Genomic DNA, 20,551 nt, shown 5'->3' on the forward strand with positions numbered 1-20,551 from the left:
TTCAAGATAAAAACAGCATATACTTTTTAAAATACATGATACTTAATAGAACAAAGCAAATACATTCTTGGACCGTGCAGCTTGCTTCTGGAAAGGTGGCTGTTTGTCGTCTGAGGGCCCTACAAGCCAGGAAGACTCATTTGTCTCCTCTCAGGATCCTCTGTCCGTCATCTGGGCTCAGTTGAAAATACTTGTTATGATTTGCAGAGTCAAGCACCACGGCTGTGTCGGTCTCTCGGAGAAGCCTAGCGTCACCTACGCTGTGTTCTGACCCCACTGCAGTTTCAGATCAGAATGGAGCTTCCTGGCCTCACACCGATGCTCCCAGCAGGGCTGGCAGGAACAGGGCTGGGTGAGGTGGACTGAGCTGTGTGGGCACGTGGGGGTGGGGGCTGGAGGGAGAGGGCAGGCTGTGAGACCGCTATAGCCAGTCTGACTAGTTTAAGGTGCCCAAAGGCAGCTTTGTTTCTCTGGTAACTCTAAGTAGCAGCAAACTTCAGTTCTTCAAACTCAAGCACATCTACGATACTGTGGCTGTGTCTTTGCAAAACCTGCAGCTTCGCAGGCTCCCTGACTAACCTAAGCTTTTCTTTCCACCTTTAAAACCCTTTGTAAGCAACTGAGAAGCCACTGAACCACACTTTTTCTTCTTCTTCATCTTCTAAGTTTTGCTTAGAGCAGTGAAGGGAAAGGGATTCTGACTCTACCCCACAGCCTTGTGACTACGGTGGCTCTGTCAGCCTGGTGGCCACAGTAGCGTGTCCCCAACTGTACAGTGGTCACAGAGCTGTCATGAAAGTCCCTGGCTGCAGCTCTGCCGCCTAGCCCTTTGCTCTCCTCTCTGGAGAACTGCTTATCTATCGCTCCAGCCCATGCTGGTTCTGAACTTGGAGGAGACTGCTGGAGCACCCCACCCCTGTGTTGAGAAGCCTTGCCCAAGTTAGACTCAGGGAATCCGAAAGTCCCAAGGTCATCTCTACCAGAACAGGTTTTCGCAGGCTTCCAGCCACACAAATGAGATGTTCAGGTGGTAGCTCTCCAGATTCTTCTTCCTTTTTGAAGGGGCCATTTTCAACATTTTGTGCCTAAGTATGTCTTTGTCTTTGGGTCTTTCTTTACGTTCCCAGAAGACTGTTTGGCAGAACCTGGGTTCTGTGGCTTCAGCAGGGATTTTTACTCTTTCCTGGTGAGACATGTGGTGAGCTTCTCTGACGCTGTGTGTGTTTGCCCCTCTTTTCAGTGCTGGGGATGGAACGCAGGCATGCCGGGAAAGTGCTCTATGCTGAGCCCTGGGCAAACTGGTAATGCTGAGGATGGAACCCCAGGTCTTACATAAACAATAAGAAATAATAAGCACAAAGCAATTTTTGAAATACTGACTTTAAAAAATTATTTCACTATGAGCAGAGATACAAAATAGAGTTAATTTCAGCTGGGAGTGATTCTTAGCTGTGTGACAGTAGTTGATTTACAAGTCCAGAGCGCAGTTTCTCAGATGGCCCCGCTGCTCCCAAAGGCAGGTGGGACAAACAGTGTTAGGGATAATTGCTCCTGGGTGGGCTCGAGGAAAGCCTTCCACGAGGATCGGCCCTTCAACGTGCTGCAAGTGGAGCTATTAACTATTTTCTTTAGGAATGAATATTTATTATACTAATGTGGTACTCTGATTATTTTGATTTATTTAGCTAAATGACTTTGCTTAAAATTCAATAGGTTATAAATATCTGAGGTTCTTGAGGGAAGCTTTTAATCTCAAAACAGCCTGGAAAAAAATGGCTGTTTTTACAGTATTTACCACCTTTTAGTTTGTATTTTCTACTGGGTGAACTATTCCAAGTATGTAATACAAAATTTAAATTGTCTGTGAAACCTTAGCAGCCTAGTTCTTCCATTCTAAATTATTTTGCTATTTTATGTGCATAGGTGTTTTGCCTGCATATGTGTCTGTGCACCACGTGTGTACCTAGTACCCAAAGAGGCCAGTGAGCCTCCTTGTGGGAGGGGAGAATCAAACCCAGGTCCTCTGGAAGAGCAGCCAGTGCTCTTAACCACTGAGCCATCTCTGAGGCCCTTGTCTGCCTAATTCATAAAGGCAATTACAATAAATATTCTGAATATGTAGGCTACTGACATGAGCCTCAAATTCACCATTCATTCTTTGAATTTAATCTTTTAACTCTTTTGTTTGTTTGTTTTTGTTTTTTTGAAACAAGGTTTCTTCGTGTAGCCTTGGCTGTCCTAGAACTTACTTTGTAGACCAGGCTGGCCTGGAACTCACAGAGATCCACCTGCCTCTGCTTCCCAAGTAGGATTAAAGGCGTATGCCACCACTGCCAGGCTAATCTTTTAACTCTTAAGAAACATTTTCATTAAACTATTTTCTGTGGTTTTATTCTTCAGTTTTATTCTTCAGTTTTAGCGATAAGTTAGCTAGTTAACTCAAACGCAGTTTTATTTTACATTGAATTGGCTTTAAAGTTACTGCGTCCATATGGCTGCTGGTGATTTTTAAGCCAAAAGGGAAACTTTCACGTGCTTTTTGACAAATCGCTTGGTTCCTACTCAAGTCTTCTTTTATTTTCCCTTGACATTGTTTATTAAGGATCCCTTCTGTGAGGGAAAAACAAGGTATCTTTAGGGAAAAGATGCTACAAAGGGCTGAAACTAGAATCCCATCTTCGCAATTATAAATACAGGAGAAAAATATTTTCATTGTGCCCGGGAATGGGGGAGGGGCAGAGTTGGAGCAACCTCCCTGGCACGCAGTCCTATGGGAAAAAGTCAAATCTGAGGATTCCTTAATGCTAATGAGACTGTAGACTCAGGATGCTGAAGATGTACCCTGGGCACCAAATGATTAGGAAGCAGCTTCATAATGTAAATCATTATGATATCTGTTCATAATTACTGGTTTCCAAATGGAAAAGAGATGCTAGTTCATCTGTTAGGAGCATTACTATTGAGCAAACACCGTATAACCTAAGCTTGTAATACTAGAGAGAATCGAGCTATTGCACAGTAGCCTGCTTCAGTGTGTCCCCGAGGTTAACTGCTTTACATTTGACAATTAAATGGCTTCTCCTCCGTGTTCCTGACGAATGGTTTCCTCAGATAACTGCCTGAAGCACGTCTGTTTGGTGCGGAAACACTGCAGTTATTAAAAGGCAATAGGATTATCGAAAGTGGCTACACTCGTAAAATTCAGAGTTGCGAACGCAGGAGATTGCTGTGTGTTTGGAAGCCAGCCTCACAGCCCCGCTGAAATCTGAACTGTCCCCTCCTCCGAGTCCGACTTCATGACTTGGTGCTTGTTTTTGTGTGTGTTCTTAATTCAGTAATCCTCCAGGGGTCCTAACCGTGGTTTCTGAAGCACTGGTGTTGCTTATACACAGGCAATAAAAGTTTGAACCATAGCATAATATAATTTGCTTTGGGCTTGGCAAGGCTTCTAGCTTTTAGCATTGTCCCGTGGACTCCTGAATCAGAGGTGGAATTTGGAAGTGTAAATGCTTTGAGAACCCTGAAGCTAGGAACTGACTTGGAGTTGGAGGTGCCTTGCTGCTCTGTGGCGCCCCCGTGTGGCTGGATGCGATGCCGTCTTTCAGCGTTGATAGGATTTGAGCTGGACATGCTTGTTTACATAGACCATCAGGAGCTCTCATCTGTGTAAACATGCCTATGGAATTAGTGTAATTCTCATGAAAGAAATTTGCTGCGCTTACTTGATTTTTTTTTACTTGTAGGGTTCTTAAAAAAATATTGATGTATTGTTTAACTTTATGGAAAATTCCAGACGGACTCAGAAGGTAAAGTGCTCCTCACCCAGCTTCAAAGAGGTCACCATTCTGTTGATCTTGTTTTGTCTACATGACCATCTTTCGTTTGTTTCTGGCATTTTTTCTACCAACCTGGGGCCTCAATCATGTTGGGTATGTTTCTGTGAAAATGTAAGTTCAGAAGTTGCCACTGGCTGGACCTGTGGGGTGAAATAGAGGAATTGTTAGCACTTTCGTTACCCTTGGAAGACCACTAGTGCCCCCCATCCATTGGGGTTGGCGTCCAAGGGACCGAAGGCCAGGGGGTAGGAGCAGCCCCACTGTGGACGCGGTCCGAAAGCTGGCTGTGCTTTTGCTCTTCACCGACAGGGCAGACTTTATCCTTCCACATCGTGCTCCTTTATACTCTTGTTTACGCAGTGTTAATTGGTTGTTGTAATTCCTTTTGTTTTCAAATGAAATGATAATAGTTGACAGATCAGCGTTAGAAATCGTATCCAGTTTAATAGAGGCGTGTGAAAAACCCCAAGAGGAAAGCTAAATTTTATTACAATGTGGACATTAGAAAACAACCCCGCATTATGAAGTTTTTGCCTAAATATGCATGGAGGCTGGCCTTCGGGGCAGCTCAGCTCCTCTCCTGGCCTGTGGGGGCCCTCAGGAGGGCTGTGAGTTTGCGGCGGGGCTGGGTGGGCAGGCTGGCCTGCGGGACTGTGGGCCAGGCTGAGTGGAGCCGCGGGCGGGTGTCGGGTTACAGCAGGCTGGGTGAGCACGGGGGACTGGCTGATGTAGAGAGTGACTTTATAATTACCTCGCTGATTCGTTAGGGGAGGCTTTGTCTTACTTACCAATTAGCATGGATGTTACTGCAGAGACCTCTGAAACCCTGGGTAGGCTTTGGTTTAAAAATAAGGTCTTCCCGATTCCTACAGCCTCACAGTTTGCTGCCAGCATGGTGGAGGGTGGGAGTGCCGCCGGCTTCCCCTGTCTGCCGGTGACAGCGCCTCTTCCCCTTGTGGGCTGTTAGCTCTGTTGCTGGTGCTCCCCTGACCTTGGGCCTTCACTGGTGTCTGAAGGCTGCCTGCTGCCATGCCCACCTATCATGTGCACTTGTGCCCAGCGACCGCCCAGGACCTGGAGGCTGGTCTGTTTCTCTGAGCTTCTCTGGGTCTGCAGCATCCCTGACGACCACTTCCCTTGCAGTGTGATCTTTTGTTCTGGCACTGCTTTGTGTTAAAAGCTTAGATATGATCAGGTGTCGTAGTATAGGTGTTCTTCATGGTGTAACATGTTAAGTGTGGAGAGCTGTCTAAGCCAGTGTGGTTCCCCATTGAAGCAGGACAGGGCTTTTCCTCACTGCCAGCTGCTGCCGCCACAGCACAGTGACTCACGCCAGGGAAGGCCAGGCTGGTAGGGGTGTCTGTCAGGGACCACCTCAAAACAGGACATCAAAGGCGTGAAGATCAGGAACCAAGAAGATTCTGTTTCAGAAGTTGTTTCTGCAGTTTCTACCCCCAACCTTAGCCACTGTTGTTAGAGTGGAAACAGGGTGCCCCCCCATGGGGGTCTTAGTCTCATTAATAAAAAAGGTAAGAAGCTCAGGGATGCTTATTAGAGTTTAAAGCAACACCCCCAGGGCAGAGAAGTTATAAACATCAGCAGCTACTCTAGGAAGAGAGTGGAAGAGAGAGACACAGCCATGGCCTCCGCTGACATGGTGGGCAGACACGGAGGCCAGCTTTAGAAAGAATAAGGAAGCCCAGAGTATCAGAATAAAGCACACTTAGTCTCTAACCAGCCTCTGAGGGAAAGGCAGAGAGAAAGAGGAAGAGTTCTACTTTCCTGGCTGGGCCTCAGAAATGGCCGCGGATCTGGTGACTGGTGACTGGGAGGGGCTGGGCTGAGGGGGAAAGGGTAGAAAAGAAGAGTAGTTTCTCATTAAAGGGAAAACATCCTCTACCAGTCTCCTTGGCTGTTTGTTTGAGCCAGGGTCTCCCCTGGCCAGCCAGGAGCTCCCCAGACGAGGCTGGCCTTGAGCTCACAGAGCCCTGCCTCCCGAGTGCTGCCAAGAAAGATGTGAGCTGACTTCCTAGAGGTGGTTCGGGCCAGGTGACCGGCTAGGCACAGCTGGAGTGTTAGGTCTACTCAGCCAGAGGTGGTCCACCCTCTTGCCAGGAGTTTCCCCTGGACTGCCACTCACTCTCTGTGCCGAGACCCCGAATTCTGCTGTAGAGTTGAGTTAGTTAGGAGCACCCTTCCCTGTCACTGACCCAAGAGCAGCTTTCCAAGACAAGAGCTGAGAGCCGGGCAGCACAGATGCAGGCGAGAAATCACTCACGCTCTCTTGGGAACCTTCTCTTTCTTGGCTCCTTTTTGTCGTCACAAGTAATAAATTAGCGTAGAGACCTGGGGTGGTGGGGGTCAGCGTTGACGCTGTCGGTCTCTTCAGCAGTCCCTGGTCACACAGTGGCCACACTGAACCTGTATAAGGAAGAAGGAAGTGACAGGGAATGTGGCCAGCCTCACAGACCGGCAACCTCTTTGAAGTGGCTTCTTGACGACCCCACTGTTAGGGTGGCGGTGTAAATGCCTTCTGAAAACCACGTCATGGAAGCTGGAGAAGTAGATGGCTCCATGGTTAAAAGCAGTAGTTTCTCCTTCAGAAGACTCGGGTTTGATTCCCAGCACCCACATGGTGGCAGCTCACAGCTGTCTGTGACTCTAGTTCCAGGAGGTCTGACACGCTTTTTAGACTCTGTGGGCACCAGGCATGAAAGTGGTTCACAGACATATACAGGCAAAAACACCCATACATATAAATACAAATTAAATCTTTTTGAAAAAAGAAAAACCATGTCACTTAATTATACTACATCTCTGGAAAATGCAAACCCTGAGTTCTGAGTTACAGAAGAAATTGGTGCACGCCATTTAGAATGTGTACAAGGTAGCAATCAGTCAAGCCCCGGGGTATTCCATGGTGACTGATGACTGCCCAAGTCCGCTTTCATCCTAACCTGCCCACATCCGGGATGCTAAGTATGCTCACATTCATTCTGCTCATCAGAGCACTGCCCCTAGCCCTCCCCGCTCTGATGGCCAGGTGCCGCTGCTTACTCTTAGGCATTCTTTGATGCTTTAATTGGATGTGAGATTAGTTCTGTCTTGTCCAGTCATCTCCTTGCTTTGAAATTGGGACTCAGGTATCAGTTTTGACCCTGTCTGAGTAAGAAGTGAAAGAAATCTTAGTGTGTCTCTCCTGTCAGGTATAATGGCCATTGTTTGTAATGAATTGAGTTAAGACAAACTTTTACATCTCCTTTTGACTGGCACGGAGTCTGCCAGTCCTGGTGGGCAGGACAGGGCTCCATAGTCCAGCAGTCGGCAGGTGTCAGCGAGGAAGCCCTGCAGCATGGGCTGGGGAAGCCTGCAGGTGACAGACAGCAGGTGTTTTGGTGGTGGGATTGCAAATGGTTGTTTGTAAAAGATTTTCTATTTATCCCACAAAATCATAGATTATTTTGGTTTTGTTTTTCCTTTTTTCCCCCGAGACAGGGTTTCTCTGTGTAGCTTTGGAGCCTGTACTAGAATTCACTCTGTAGACCAGGCTGGTCTCGAACTCAGAGATCCACCTGCCTCTGCCTCCTGAGTGCTGGGATTAAAGGCGTGCGCCACCACCGCCCGGCAATCATAGATGTTTAATTTTGACATTCCAAATAACATTAAAAGACAGTGATTTTAAAAATAAAAGAAAAATATCATTTTTGAATAGTTGGAAAGAATTAAATTCACATTGCACGGGAGGGGGGCATCTGAATGCCTTAAAAATAAAAGCTTTGGGATGTCACCCCTTAAACCCAGGTACGACTTTGATCTTTGAATCTTGAGCATGAGGCGTTCCCTCTAGTCTGGACGGTTGCTTGTCCGTTGTCATCCTAAAGTGCTGCTCGTTGTTTTTCACCCTGCCTGCTTAGAACAGAAAGGGGTCTTCACCATCAGGACAGTAGTGTTGTGCTCGGGCCCAGAGAGAGGTGGCCTGGCAGAGACCAGGGGAAATCGTGGATCTCAGCGATCACGATCCAGCATCACTGGAAACTTAGGGAGCACAGATTCCTAGAGCCCAGCATCTAGGATTGAACAAGCCGAAAGCTGAGACTAGGGTACATGTGAGGGACTCACGCACGGGTGGGGTCTCCCGGCTGGAGATCTCTTTCCCCACTGCCCGAAGGCCCACAAGCCTTCTCCTCTGGTGGCCTCTCAGGCACTCCTCCACCCACAGACATCCCTGCTCCGCCCCACGCTCCTCTGCCCTGCGCTTCTCTGCTCTTGTCTTTTCATTTTTTCCCCTTAACTGTTCATTTAATGAGGAAGATTTTGGTGTCAGGGAGGGGCCCTGAGCTGAGTACTGAGGTGACAGAATGAACCTCTTATGCCCCTAGGGGTCTTACATTCTGGAGGTGGTTGACAAACATGCAAATGGCCGAGGGGGCTCCAGAGGGTCTCTGCTGCTCCTTCAGGTTGCTGCAGGCCCCTCCCATACCCTGTGACTTTCTCAGGGCCGGGAGTGGTGGGACCGTGGGTAGCAGATCACAGTCTTCTGATTGTCTGAGAGTCTAGACCTTTGTCTTCTGAGGAAAGTTGTACTGACACTTGTCTTTTTTCTGTTGCTGTGTTTTCAGAGTAGATTATCTGCCTCTGCCTTCCCAGTGCTAGGATTAACTAGAACAAAGCTTTGGAGCATTTGGGTGTCCTGTGAGAAGCTGTGCACTAGAGACCACGCCTCACACAGTTCAGTTTTGTTTCTTTCCTACCAATGTGTTTGTCCTTTACGATTACATTTTAGTTTTCTGCAGTTAGTATTTGCTAGATCAGCTTTACAAAATACTGACTGGGGGGGGGGGGGGGCAGTACAGCTCCGTGTCTGAGCGCTTACCCAGTGTGAGTGAGGCTGCTTTGAGTCTCGAATGTCCAGAGTTTGTTCCTAACCATTGGGAAGGGGTCGCATTTTATCTCCAACCTTACAGTAAGAGCCACTAGATATTCAGAAGAAAAGCAATTGTGGATAGTTTTTAGGTTTGGGTAGCAGGAGAGGAAAGGAGGGGCCATCCACCCCTCACCCCCATGGGGTGTCCTAACTTAGCCCAAACCTTAGGAGCTCCTCTGCTCTTTGGGTAGATTGGTTCTTTGCAAGCTGAGGGAGGGGACAGAGTGGAGCACCAAAGCCCAGGTATTTCAGCAAGGAAGCTAGTAGCCTGCGTCCCTTTAGAGGGCCGTGACTCTGGAGCCCTTCCTAACCTTCCCAGGAATCCCTTAATGAGCCCGAGCTACTGCTCCAGCAGGCTGCCCCTTGTGAGGCCTTTGAGAGGTCACGTGCCTCTCCAACTTCCCTTAAAGAGCTATTGTTATTTTTTCTGAGTGTCTGAGGAGAAAGGCTTCTGAAGAGCCAGCCACCCTGCCCAGTAGCCTGCGCCAGGCCCAAAGCAACCAGCAGGGCCGTGCGTGTGCCTGGCTGTTGCTGTCTGGCTGTTGAGAGCATGCCCGGTCTTCTTTGAGTTATAGCTTGCTTAAGGAGTTGGAGCACACAAAGCCAGGTCTCCTTGGAGCTGGAAATTCTCTGAGCCAGCGAATAGCAAGGCTGTTACCTTGTATCAGTCAGATTTGGGGGGATGCTCCGGTCAGCTTTGTTACACTTTTGCTTTACTATATGGCTTAGCTAGATTGTGTACATTTTGCAGTTTCATTGGGTGCAGGGAGCCATTTTTATTTGATTCCAATACAAAACAGAAACATGGAAACAAGCCTGTTTGAGACATAGTCCACCAGAGGTCCTTAAAGACACACGTGAAGAGCACCCAAGATTCAACTTGTCTACCTGGTCCTGGTCACAGATTTTGCATATGGGTCCCTTTACCCTCCTGTTGAAGACAGCAGAACAGGTACCTCTACAGGCTTTCCTCAACACCAGGGTTAGCATGCAGCTCCAGCCAGATGCTCACTCTAATTGGAAGTTAGCTGCTTCTCACACTGAAAACATCTCCACAGATGCCGTTCAGCTGTGGGAATTCTGCTAAATGCCTGCAGCATCACACGCCTGAGTGTGGGTTTCTTTTGTTTGTTTTAGATTTATCTTATTTTTTATGTGTGAGTGTCTTGCCTGCATGTGTATATATGCACAATTTGTGTGCCTGGTGGTGCTCTTGGAGGTCAAAAGAGGGCATGAGGTCAGAGGTAGGCATCAGGCCCCCTGGAACTAGTTAGAGATGGCTGTGTATCACCATGGAAGTGCTAGGACCTGAACCCTGGGTCTCAACAATAACAAGTGCTCTTAACCCTGAGTCATCTCTCCAGCCTGTAGGTGTGACTTCTGTAGAAGTGACAATTATTTCTAAAGAAATGTATTAGTAGGCCAGCAAGATGGCTCATTGAAGAGTGTGTGCTGAGAGCCTTAATCTCTGTGTGAGCCGTGGTGGAAGCACAGAACTCACTCCAGCAACCATGCCCGACCCCCACAGATGTGCACACATGCATACACTCTGAACAAACAGATGAACAGACAAAACCAGGGTCTCACTGAGGAGCCCTGGCTGGCTGGCTTGACCTCACCGATCTACCGAGATCAAAGGCATGGACTTTTATAAAGAAGTGTGTTGTTGAAAAAGTACTGTGTTCCGTGTGTCTGTGACCGAGAGACAGGAGACTAAGACGCAGATTGCTTAAGTCTAAAAGTTTCGATCAGTTTGGTTGGCAGAGATCTCATCTAAAAAATACAGAGAGGGAGATAAAGGAGGGAGGAAGGGAAGGAGCAAAAACTATAGGCAGTGCTGTTGTATTCTGGTCACAAGCCTGTGCTCAGTTTTATATTAACGATTGGATGTCTACATGCTGATACCGAAGGTCATCTTTACTGGAGAAGATCAGTAAAAGTGCCAAATGGCAGTGAGTTTCTGGTTTGGTCTTGACTGTATTTTAGTGTTTCTCAAACTTCCGTGCTGATGGGCCATCTTGATAGCCCCACCTCTACCCAGTCATTTGTGAATTAGTGAATTTCAGTAAAGCATAAAAACAATTATTTGAAAAGTGAAGTAAAAGGAAAATGGAAAAAAAAAAGCTTGTAAAAGCTTGTGTTGTGGGGTAGATTTGCAGACCCAACAGCCACTGTGTAGTTTGCTATAAGCCTCCCTAATACAGTGCCTTTGCTTACATCATCTGAGTGGGTGCCAGCTCACAGGCTAGCCTCTCCCCGAGTAATACAGTGCCTCTACTTACGTCATCTGAATGGGTACCAGCTCACAGGCTAGCCCCACCTATGGACAGTGGTTTCAGAAATGCTGGTCTGGGGTGTGCGTGTACATATTTGTACATTTACACATTTAAGTGGCCTGATCACAGGATAACTAACAGATCAGATAGTGCTGTGTCCAAATTAAATGCATTTCCAAAGCTGTTTAGTCAAAGGAATATTTTTTTTCTGAGAGTATTAAATGCTTTAATTGTAAGCAGATACACATATAAATGTGAATACAATTCAAAATCCAGTTGTCTGGTGACGCCTCTGATGCATTGTTTTGCAGGGTGACGTAAGACTATCTCTTCTCTGGTTTATCAAGTTTAAATGAGTACAGATACTCCCGAGGAAGTGTCCCATGCAGAGCAGACAGGCAGTAGACTCACTAGAGGTAGGAGTCTGTGAGAGGTGGGATAAGCCAGCGGTTCTTTATCAGACCCTCCTTGTCTCACCGAACAGTTGCATTGATTGCTGTCTTTGGTTTTTGGTCCTAATGATTGATACCCATCTTTGTTAATGCTTACGAAATGAGGGAAGCGGTTTCATCCAGTAATTCCACATTCTTTAGCAGCAGCGACAGATCTCAGAGCGGCGTTGGCGTGGACAGGCTGCAGCTGTGTCAGCCTCCCTCCAGGAGTCAGAATCCTCCGTGGGGTCGTGTGCCAGGCTCCCTGGCCTCCAGGATGTCTGGGGGTGTATTCCTTCTGCTAGCCTTTCCTTTGGGGACCAGACTTGAAACTCAAAAGACTTGTGAGACAGAGGGGAAGTTGGTGCGGTGACTCCTCCCACCTGGGAGACCACAGCCGTGGAGTGTGTCTTAGAGAAGGGGTGAGAGCTGGCGGAAAACGAAGTAGCTGCCAAGCGCCTGAGGAGAGGGTTCGCTGGCTCCAAGGCTGAGTGCTTCAGAGCAGTGAGCAGTGTGCCCGGCTTAGTGAGGCCACGCCTCCTACTCTGAGAAGTGGTTAGGAAGCCAGGTTGGGCTGGGCACGGTGGTGAGTAGACAGAAACCCAGGGCCTGGTAGGCTGAGGCACAAGGATTTTGAGTTCCATCTAAGAACTCAGTCCGAAGATTTGTATTGAAAGTCTGCCTCAAAATGTGAAACAAAAACAAGACAGTAAGGATTGTGGGGCAAGGGCTGGTCCTGAGAGCTTGTGTCCACAGCATTTCTGAAAGGGGTGGCAGGGTGGCGGGGGACTAGGAAGGGCTATTGCAATAGTGACCGCCAGCTAGGCAGCAGTATTCAGAACGGGACCTCACTGTGACCTTCAGTGGATTCTCAAGGTCTAGGATATAAAAACCTTACCTCTTTCAGACACCCAGGTCTCTGTGTCGTACACAGGTCACGGTAGGTGTTTGGTTATGACAGGTCTCTGGTACCCAAGGAGCAGGGCTCACAGTCAAAGCAGATGGCTTCAAAGCAAAGCAGTCATGTTCATCCCCAGCTGTCTGCTGTCAGACAGAGCCAGGCAGAAACCCGGGCTGGGAAACATGCATTCCACTTAGTCTAGAATGAAAGGCAGCGGCCGCTCAGTCTCTGTGGTCACTTAGCTTCACCACGTGTCCCCCGACAGGCAGGAAGGCTCTGTGCATAGTGAGGAAGGAGAAGCATTTTGAAAGCACACACGGTTCTACCAAAGCTGTATGTGCTCTTCCTTCTCTCCCTTGATGCTTTCAGTTGTTGGAGTTGTGTTCAAGCTGTGATTTCTAACACCTCTGTCTGTTGAGGTTGTGCGTTGTATGTTCCTGAGCTTTAAAAATAAATGCATTTGGGGGAGGGAGGGTGAACCTGTGTGATAATGTTGGGCATGGGAATGCAAGCACATGAGCTGAGAAAGTCAAAACCATGGTTTCCATGGTAACCCCTAACTTCTCTGCGTCGTGTTGTACACATTACTCACGCAGAACGTTGGCCAGGATTACCTAGTGGTAAAAATTGCTCTGCAGGCGGACAAGGGTGGATGTCCTACTTCTCTGTCTACGGGGTCTACCCCGTGAGTCCACCTGCTCTGAGGACCTAACCTCTAAGCTGTCGTCTTTTTTCACGGTGGAAATTAGCCTTCATGCGATTCACGCTGTTTCCTGTCTTTCTCCTTTGTAGATATATGTTGGGTAAAGGAGGGAAGCGGAAGTTTGATGACCATGAAGATGGGCTGGAAGGCAAAATCGTGTCCCCCTCCGACGGTCCATCCAGGGCGTCCTACACCTTACAGCGTCAGACTGTCTTCAACATTTCCCTTATGAAACTGTACAACCACAGGCCCCTGACGGAGCCCAGCTTGCAGAAGACTGTCTTAATTAACAACATGTTGAGGCGGATCCAGGAGGAACTCAAGCAGGAAGGCAGCCTGAGGCCTGCGTTCACCCCCTCTTCCCAGCCCAGCCCCTCGCTGGGTGACAGCTGCAGGGAGGCCCCACCTGCCTTCACGCACCCGGCCGCGCCTCCCGCTCACCCCTGTGACCCAGGAAGCACTGCACCCCTGGAGGCCTGCCTCACCCCTGCCTCCCTGCTAGAGGACGACGACACTTTTTGCACTTTGCCGGCCGGGCCGGCCGCCGCGGCTCCTCCCAGACTCTCTCCTCCAACCCTCCCGCCGGAAAAGGACAGCTTCTCTTCCGCCCTGGACGAGATCGAGGAGCTCTGCCCCACATCTACCTCCACAGAGGCTGTCGTGACGTCGGCGGCGCCCGACAGCCCCAAAGGAACCTCCAGTGAGTCTGGCGTCCAGAAGCCTGAGGGGCCGCATGAAGGCCGCCCGGATGACTCACGATTCATGGACTCGCTGCCTGGGAATTTTGAAATCACCACGTCCACAGGTTTCCTGACAGACTTGACCCTGGACGACATCTTGTTTGCTGACATTGACACATCCATGTACGATTTCGACCCCTGCACATCCACATCAGGGACATCCTCCAAAATGGCCCCCGTGTCAGCTGACGACCTCCTCAAGACCCTGGCCCCCTACAGCAGCCAGCCTGTCGCCCCAAGTCAGCCTTTCAAAATGGATCTCACGGAGCTAGACCACATCATGGAGGTTCTTGTCGGGTCCTAAGACTGTGCCTAGCCAGGCCCTGCAAGCGCCCCCGCCGCCCTGACAGTTTCTCCGCACTGTGCATGTACCCTTGCTTGCCTTTTTCAGAGAAAAAGAAAACTTCACAAACGGATCACACTAGTATTTTCTTTGAGCAGAGTTGGAGTGCCTTTATTCGAGTATGACCACTTTTAATACACTCTCTGCGTGGGCTCCGCAGAGACCCGCTGCCCTGGCCTAGGAGAGGAGACGTTTGAAGACTGTCGCTAATGCTGAAAGGTGAACATGAGCAGTTCAAATGAAGCACAAGGATCGCGTTGGAAAAGCTGTAAATTGCGTGTGCATATTTGTCTATTTTTTCTATAAGTTTTATTGCAAGAGGTTAAAAAAAGAATATATATCTATATTATTTGGATAATCTCAGTACCTTTCCTGGCGTTTTGCCCTGTATAAGTTGACTTGGCAATTCCGCCTTTTTAGAGGCATTAACTACTCGTAAGTGTTGCATTTACATGGCTGTTTAGAAAACTGCTGCCCAAATTTATTTTCTATTTTTGTACAGATTCTGCCGTTTATGATATTGTTTTTCTAAGAACAAATGCTGTTTATACCTATGAGATAGCTATTTTGATAGGATTTGCTCACGTAGTTCCTGCAAACGTAAGCTGTACAAGTTGCACTTGTACTTTTATAGAGTCGTAATGTTTTATATGTGTATGGTGCAAGAGAAAATTGGATCAAATCAATCTGCAGTCGATGTCCCCAAATGCAAACACACACAGCGCTTTAATAAAGGGCCAGGTGATCTGACACCCAAATTTCACAAGCACCAGCCCTTGGCACGATCACCCGCCAGTACTGTGACGTCCAAAGCCAGAGCCCTGTCTGCTCATCAGACTTGCAGTAAGCCGTTGTGGGGGAGATGGCTGCGGATCCTGGGGTTGATGTGATGGTCTCCTTAGCTCCCTCTTCTGAGCAGAGGCTATAGCACCTTGTGTAATAGTGTACTCGCGGCCGGCTGTGGTGGCACACCCCTTTAATTCCAGCACTTGGGAGGCAGGGGCAGGTGGATTTCTGTGAGTTCCAGCCCAGCCAGAGCTCTACAGTGAGAACCCTGTCTCAAGGATGGGGGAGTAGGAGAAAGACTGTATTTATGCCAAGTTTGCTCTTTTAATTGTTTTTATTTTAATTTTATAAAATGCAAACCCCAGTCTTACCCCTTGGGCATAGCTTTTATGATGAGACCACAATTTTACATAACAATTTTACAACAAGCAACTGACCTCTTCATGGAGCTGAGCCCTACTTCAGTGCTAGGGCTCCTAAAGAAGAAATTCTCCCCGGAAGGCATCCATCATGTGGCTGAACTGCCTTTCCCTGCGTCCCTTCCCTGCTGGAGCTTTGTTCCCTCTGTTGCTAAGAGCTGCGAATGGCATCTTCGTGATCACCACAGTGAGCTCCACTCACCTCAGCCATCCGGGATGCACTCTCTCAACATCTGTGACCAGAGCCACAGTCCACCACCTTACGTCCTGGTGTCCAGTCTGGTTGCTTTCTTTAATCAACTGCTGATTTAACCACACTTTACAAAGCCGTTATATCCAAATACACAACGGGAATTTCTGTGCGTGTTTCTGGCCCTCCCGTCTCCTGACCCCCAAAGCGGCTCTTTATTTCCAGCGATCCCCCAGTTGTAGTATTTGTCTCCGTGTATCATGCCCATTTGTCTGCCGCCCTCCCTCCTTTCTGTTGGCCTTCCTTTCGCAGTGGTACTTCAGCTATGGAGTGCAGCTTACAACCTGTATTGTTATGCAGACGGCTTCTTTAGGAATAACTTCTATATTTATTTAAAAATTTTAAATTATGGGATTTTGTTTTTGTTTTTGTTGTCACTGTTGTCGGTCACCAGTTCTGCTCACTTCTTGCCATGGATAAAATTGGGTCTTTCCGGCCACTTAAAAAGATAAATTTGTAAATGGCACTTTAAACAAGCCATAGATAGTTTTATTTTTATAATGCACATGGCAAGCAAATGTGTTTGTGATGAAGGAACTGCTCATCCAGGCAGAAGATTTGTGTATGGTGTGATTAATACTTTTTTACATTCTAATCTACCCTTTCCCGTGTGCACGTGATTGAAGGCTGCTTCCCAGCTCTGTAGAGCGGTGAGGACAGCCCATCGCGCTGCACCTGTCCTCCTGCGGGCACCCTCCATACGGGCCTCTCACCATCACACATGTGTTTCCTCTGATGCAGGACTAGGGACCATATGGGAAGGTGAGTGTCGTTGATGCTTCCAAGTGTCGTTGTGCCTGTCCATTTGAAGAACTTTTCTTCCGGGAAGAAAGCAGGTCTACCCATCCCATCCTCTGTGTTTTAGAACTGGAGGACCCTGTGAACTGGCCACATGCCACACACATCTCCATACATGTGCTTAGACATGTGTTCATTCTTCCCAACAAGAATGGCGCAAAGCAGTTGATTGCCATTGTCAAAAACTGATTTACAGTAACTTAGAACAACTGTACTTTTGTTGGATTGGCAAATTGCGTGTTTAAACGATCCCTTGTGTTGGGCAACAGTTCAGATAAGCACAGAGACGTGTCCGCCCCACTCAGTTCTCCGACTCCAGTTCTTCACCATCACCTTCCCCAGCAGCAGCGGGCACACGCGCATTCTCCAGTCGTGCCTGGGAAACCCGAGCAAGCCCATCAAGAGTTAAGACTGACTTTGTGTCCTATTTATATTAAGTGATGTCCCAACAGGGAAGAGGTGGAGTCAGAGTGAGATCAAGTCCCAATTTGAGTGTGGGATATGCTTCCAGATGCTTCCTGGCAGCAGCGGCTCACCTTCACAAAGACAGTCTTGTGGCACCCAGAGGCGGGCAGACGGCCTGGGGTGCCAGGGCCCGAGAGGCTGTTACTGACGACTGTGCTGTGCAATGGCCTGGCAAGGTGGGAGCAGACTCCTGAGAGACGCAGAGTGGTGGCTTCCCCATAACTTATTTATTCCTTTGTTTTCCTTTGTAAATATATTTATTTGACTGTGGCGCTCTAACAACAACTGGCTGGTATGGTGCAGAATGTATGGTAGGAATGTATTTCTGGTAGGAATGTAAATCTGTATTAAAGGGGGAGCCAAGGCGGCCCCCACCCTGTCTTTGCATCCGATACACGGTCGACACTCATTTTCACCCATCTCCAGTATGGGTCGATTTAAAATATGCAAAAGCTGTGGGCGGGGGATGTTTTAATACCTCTAAATTTTTAAGAAAATCGAGCATAAAAGGGTTGGTAATTTTTTTAAAGTTTTCTTAGTAGCACTTTGACTTATCGACAGAAGGGGCAACACACAGGCACCCACCTTCATACCAAAGGGTGAGGAGTGGCCACAACCTCCCACACCGCTCGAGTGTCCTCAGCAACTGGGCTTTTTATCGCCATAGCCCCTTGAAGTGCCCCAACCGTCCTGAGGTCAATCAAGGAAAATTTCTTAACGAAGTAAGCTCCAAAGAGCCAAAGTATCAACTTACGGATCATTTTTAAAGCTTAAATTTATTAACCACCTTTGCGGTAAACAATGAATTATGAATACCGCAAGGGCAGCCTTCTTAAATGACAGACATAAAAGACTGCTTATGCGGCAACTGTTCCTCTACTTTGTGTGAATTGTCTTAATTTTGAGACCTTGCTCTTACAAATTGGACCTTTATACATTTCTGACGACAACAGCAAAGAGAGAAGAGCATCTTTGATTTGTCCTAGCTCTAAGCGGTTAATTCCGGTGCGGCCCCGCCCCGGGATGCCGGCGGGTATGCGTCTGCCTGTGTGCGCTTGTTTCCAGTGCTTCCAAGAATGAGTCTACATGGGTCTTGAAGATTAGCCAGGGTCAAATGCTCTTGCAGAAAAAGCCAATACAATTTTTGGACTTCTCTTGGGGAACTTGGGAGGGAAAAGCAGTCCGTATGTACAACTGACGTGTTGAACGTGTACATAGGGACCTGTTGGGGACGTGGATTTCGAGGAGGGCTTCTTGTTGGAAGTCGGTGTGACCTTTCCCCCACAGACCTGAGAGCTGTGCCTTTTCTATGCAATATTACAGATGTCACATCAGAACCCAGAGGGCTGTGTTCAGTGTAGGTTCATTCAGGCTGTATTCCGAACAGTTGGACAGATTAAGTGGACATGGACATGAGGTCTTTTGTAGTTTTATATTATACAATAAACAGTTAAAGGATTGTGTTCTGTTTTCTTCTGACTGTGTCGTGACTGTTGGGTCCACTGAGGTGCAGCCCCGGGTTGCTCTCCCCGCGCTCCTCCTGTCCTGCTGCTCCACAGGCTTCCCGAGACCCCCCTAACTTCCTTCTCCTTCCTGATGCAGCCCAGAGCCTTTGCCCTGCCTGTAACCTGAGCTGTCTCCCACCTTCACTCAGGATGTGAAAATCTGTGACCAGCCCCTGCCCCTTCCAGCTGTTGGGCTTCACCGTCTACCCGAGGTGCAGCGTGTCTCTCCCTGTTGGCCACTCTCCATGGGACCTCGTCTCCTCCAGTAGGCCACTTGGCCCTCTCGGGGTCCCCTCAGCTCCAGCCTCTTTGTCCCGTCTGACACCTTCCCATCGCTGCCTCTCTGACCCATACCCTCTGTCATCTTCACCTACTGCCAGTGTCCGTGTGTCACTGGTCTTCCTGTCATGGCGATTTTGCTAACATGTTTTAATGCCAGTCTGGGCCACCGCACCATCCTCGGGCCAGCTGGGGTGGGGATGTCCAGGCACTGGTTGACGGCTGGGCCACTGCTACCTGGTGAGACGGCGCAGGTGGGTGTGCGAGACCTGGAAAGTCTGTGCTCTGTTAAATCACCTTTGGGATATGGAAGGGAGGAGGTGGGTGGGCTGGAACCGGAGCTCTGCTCCACAGAGCACCGTGTCCCTCAGTTAGAGAAGTCCTGAGTTCTGTCCCCAGCACCCAGGAAGTGGCAGCAGTATGATAAGCTTAAGGTTTGCCTTCCACCTTGGATCCAGGAGACCTTATCCAGAGGAGAGAGAGAGAGAGAGAGAGAGAGAGAGAGAGCGCTTACAAGGCTTGGGTGAGGAATGGCTGTCCACTTCTCCACAAAAAGAGAAGGCCGGCACTCAGCATCACCCCCACTTGTTCCAGGTCCCTGCTCATCGCCTGCACGGCCCCATCTCTGGCACACACCAGCACCCTGCCTTTGTGCCCTTGCTGCCCCGGGAAACATCCTCATTTCAAGGCCGACCTCAAGCGCGTGTCCACAAATCTGTCTAGGCATCCCCCTCATAAGAGCCAGTCTCCTGAGTTCCTGCAGGGCCCTGGACATGGTGAAGTCCCCTGGCAAATCCTGCCCTGGCTTTAGACTTGCTGCAAGTGGTTTTCTCTGTAACACTGCCGTTCTGAGGAGCAGAACCCCAGGGGTGTTCCTCTTCTCCCAGGTTCAGCATGCCACACCCCCTGCTTGTTTTAATAAGCGGTAAAGTCCTAGATCTTGGTCATGCTTGCTTAGCTGTGTGTCACCTCCGGCGTCTGCCTCCGTGGCACAGCTGAACAGGTGCAGTTAAGTTGACTCTCCTAGTTCAAAAGAGTTACCATTGGGACCTTTACAGAAAACCATTGTCTAACTCTTGACATTTACAGCTACACAGTCCTTAAGATAGTGTCCGCCATAGGCAAGCCAGGCTCGGGGCTTTCGGGAAGGACGTGTGCCTCCACACCTCAGTGCACCAAGAGCTGGGGAGGAGGGACCAGAGCGGACAGCAGTCAAGAAAGCCACACAGGAGGGGACGTTATCAGAAAGCTGAAGGCCTGTAAGGGGCCTGGGAGTGGGTCTTCTGTTCAAAGAAGCCTGATGTCAGTTGTGAGAACAGAAAAGGAAAGTGGCACCGCCTGGTCTCCGAGGGATGCGTCAGCCTGGTTCACAACAGACTACCTGAGTTTGTACCAATCTGTGCCCCTTTGTCACCTTCCCCAGCCTGCTCATCTCTCGCCCTCTGGTCCTGAACAAGTTTCGGTTTGCTTTTATTTGTGTGCACTGAAGCAGTTGTCACCCAGGCTGGTCTCAGATGACTGCACACCAGCTCTTCTCTCTCGGCCTCCTGGGTTGCTCACACTGTAGTTTCTGTCACTCTTGAGATCTCTTTAGCACAGCACACCCTGGCTTCAGCCTGAAGGCCTGGGAACTCCTGTCCTCCGTGTGTGTGTGTGTGTGTGTGTGTGTGTCCTGACTTACTACCTACATCACTGCCTTAAGGAGCAGGAGGGAGTGGAGGAGGGCAGAGCTTTTCAGGGCTGAACACTCCAGGTGCTCACAGGCTCTCTTGCCCTGGCTGTGGGACTTCAGGTTAGTCACTGTCCCATGGGGGCAAGAGGAGACTGAATGACTGAATATCTCTGGCTTCCCCCAGATTGTCACCACAGAGGGAGGGCTGGTCTTGGGCTGTATG

At 48.9% G+C, this 20,551-nt stretch overlaps 1 protein-coding gene across 5 annotated transcripts in view; it reads left to right on the top strand.

Moving 5' to 3' along the window:
- Window positions 1-18,335, top strand: part of Sertad2 (SERTA domain containing 2) — a 121,875-nt gene extending 103,540 nt beyond the window's left edge. For all 5 annotated transcript variants that reach the window (XM_050140869.1, XM_050140867.1, XM_050140866.1 and 2 more), the window contains one exon: window positions 13,161-18,335. In XM_050140869.1, coding sequence (XP_049996826.1) covers window positions 13,165-14,115 — 951 coding nt within the window. In that variant the 5' untranslated portion in view covers window positions 13,161-13,164 and the 3' untranslated portion in view covers window positions 14,116-18,335. The remainder of the gene's footprint in view (window positions 1-13,160) is intronic.
- Window positions 18,336-20,551: the final 2,216 nt, after the last annotated feature.

This window comes from Alexandromys fortis, unplaced genomic scaffold (assembly GCF_014885135.2).
Source record: "Alexandromys fortis isolate MF-2015 unplaced genomic scaffold, M_Fortis_MF-2015_v1.1 scaffold_7, whole genome shotgun sequence".
NCBI classification, from domain to species: Eukaryota; Metazoa; Chordata; class Mammalia; order Rodentia; family Cricetidae; genus Alexandromys; species Alexandromys fortis.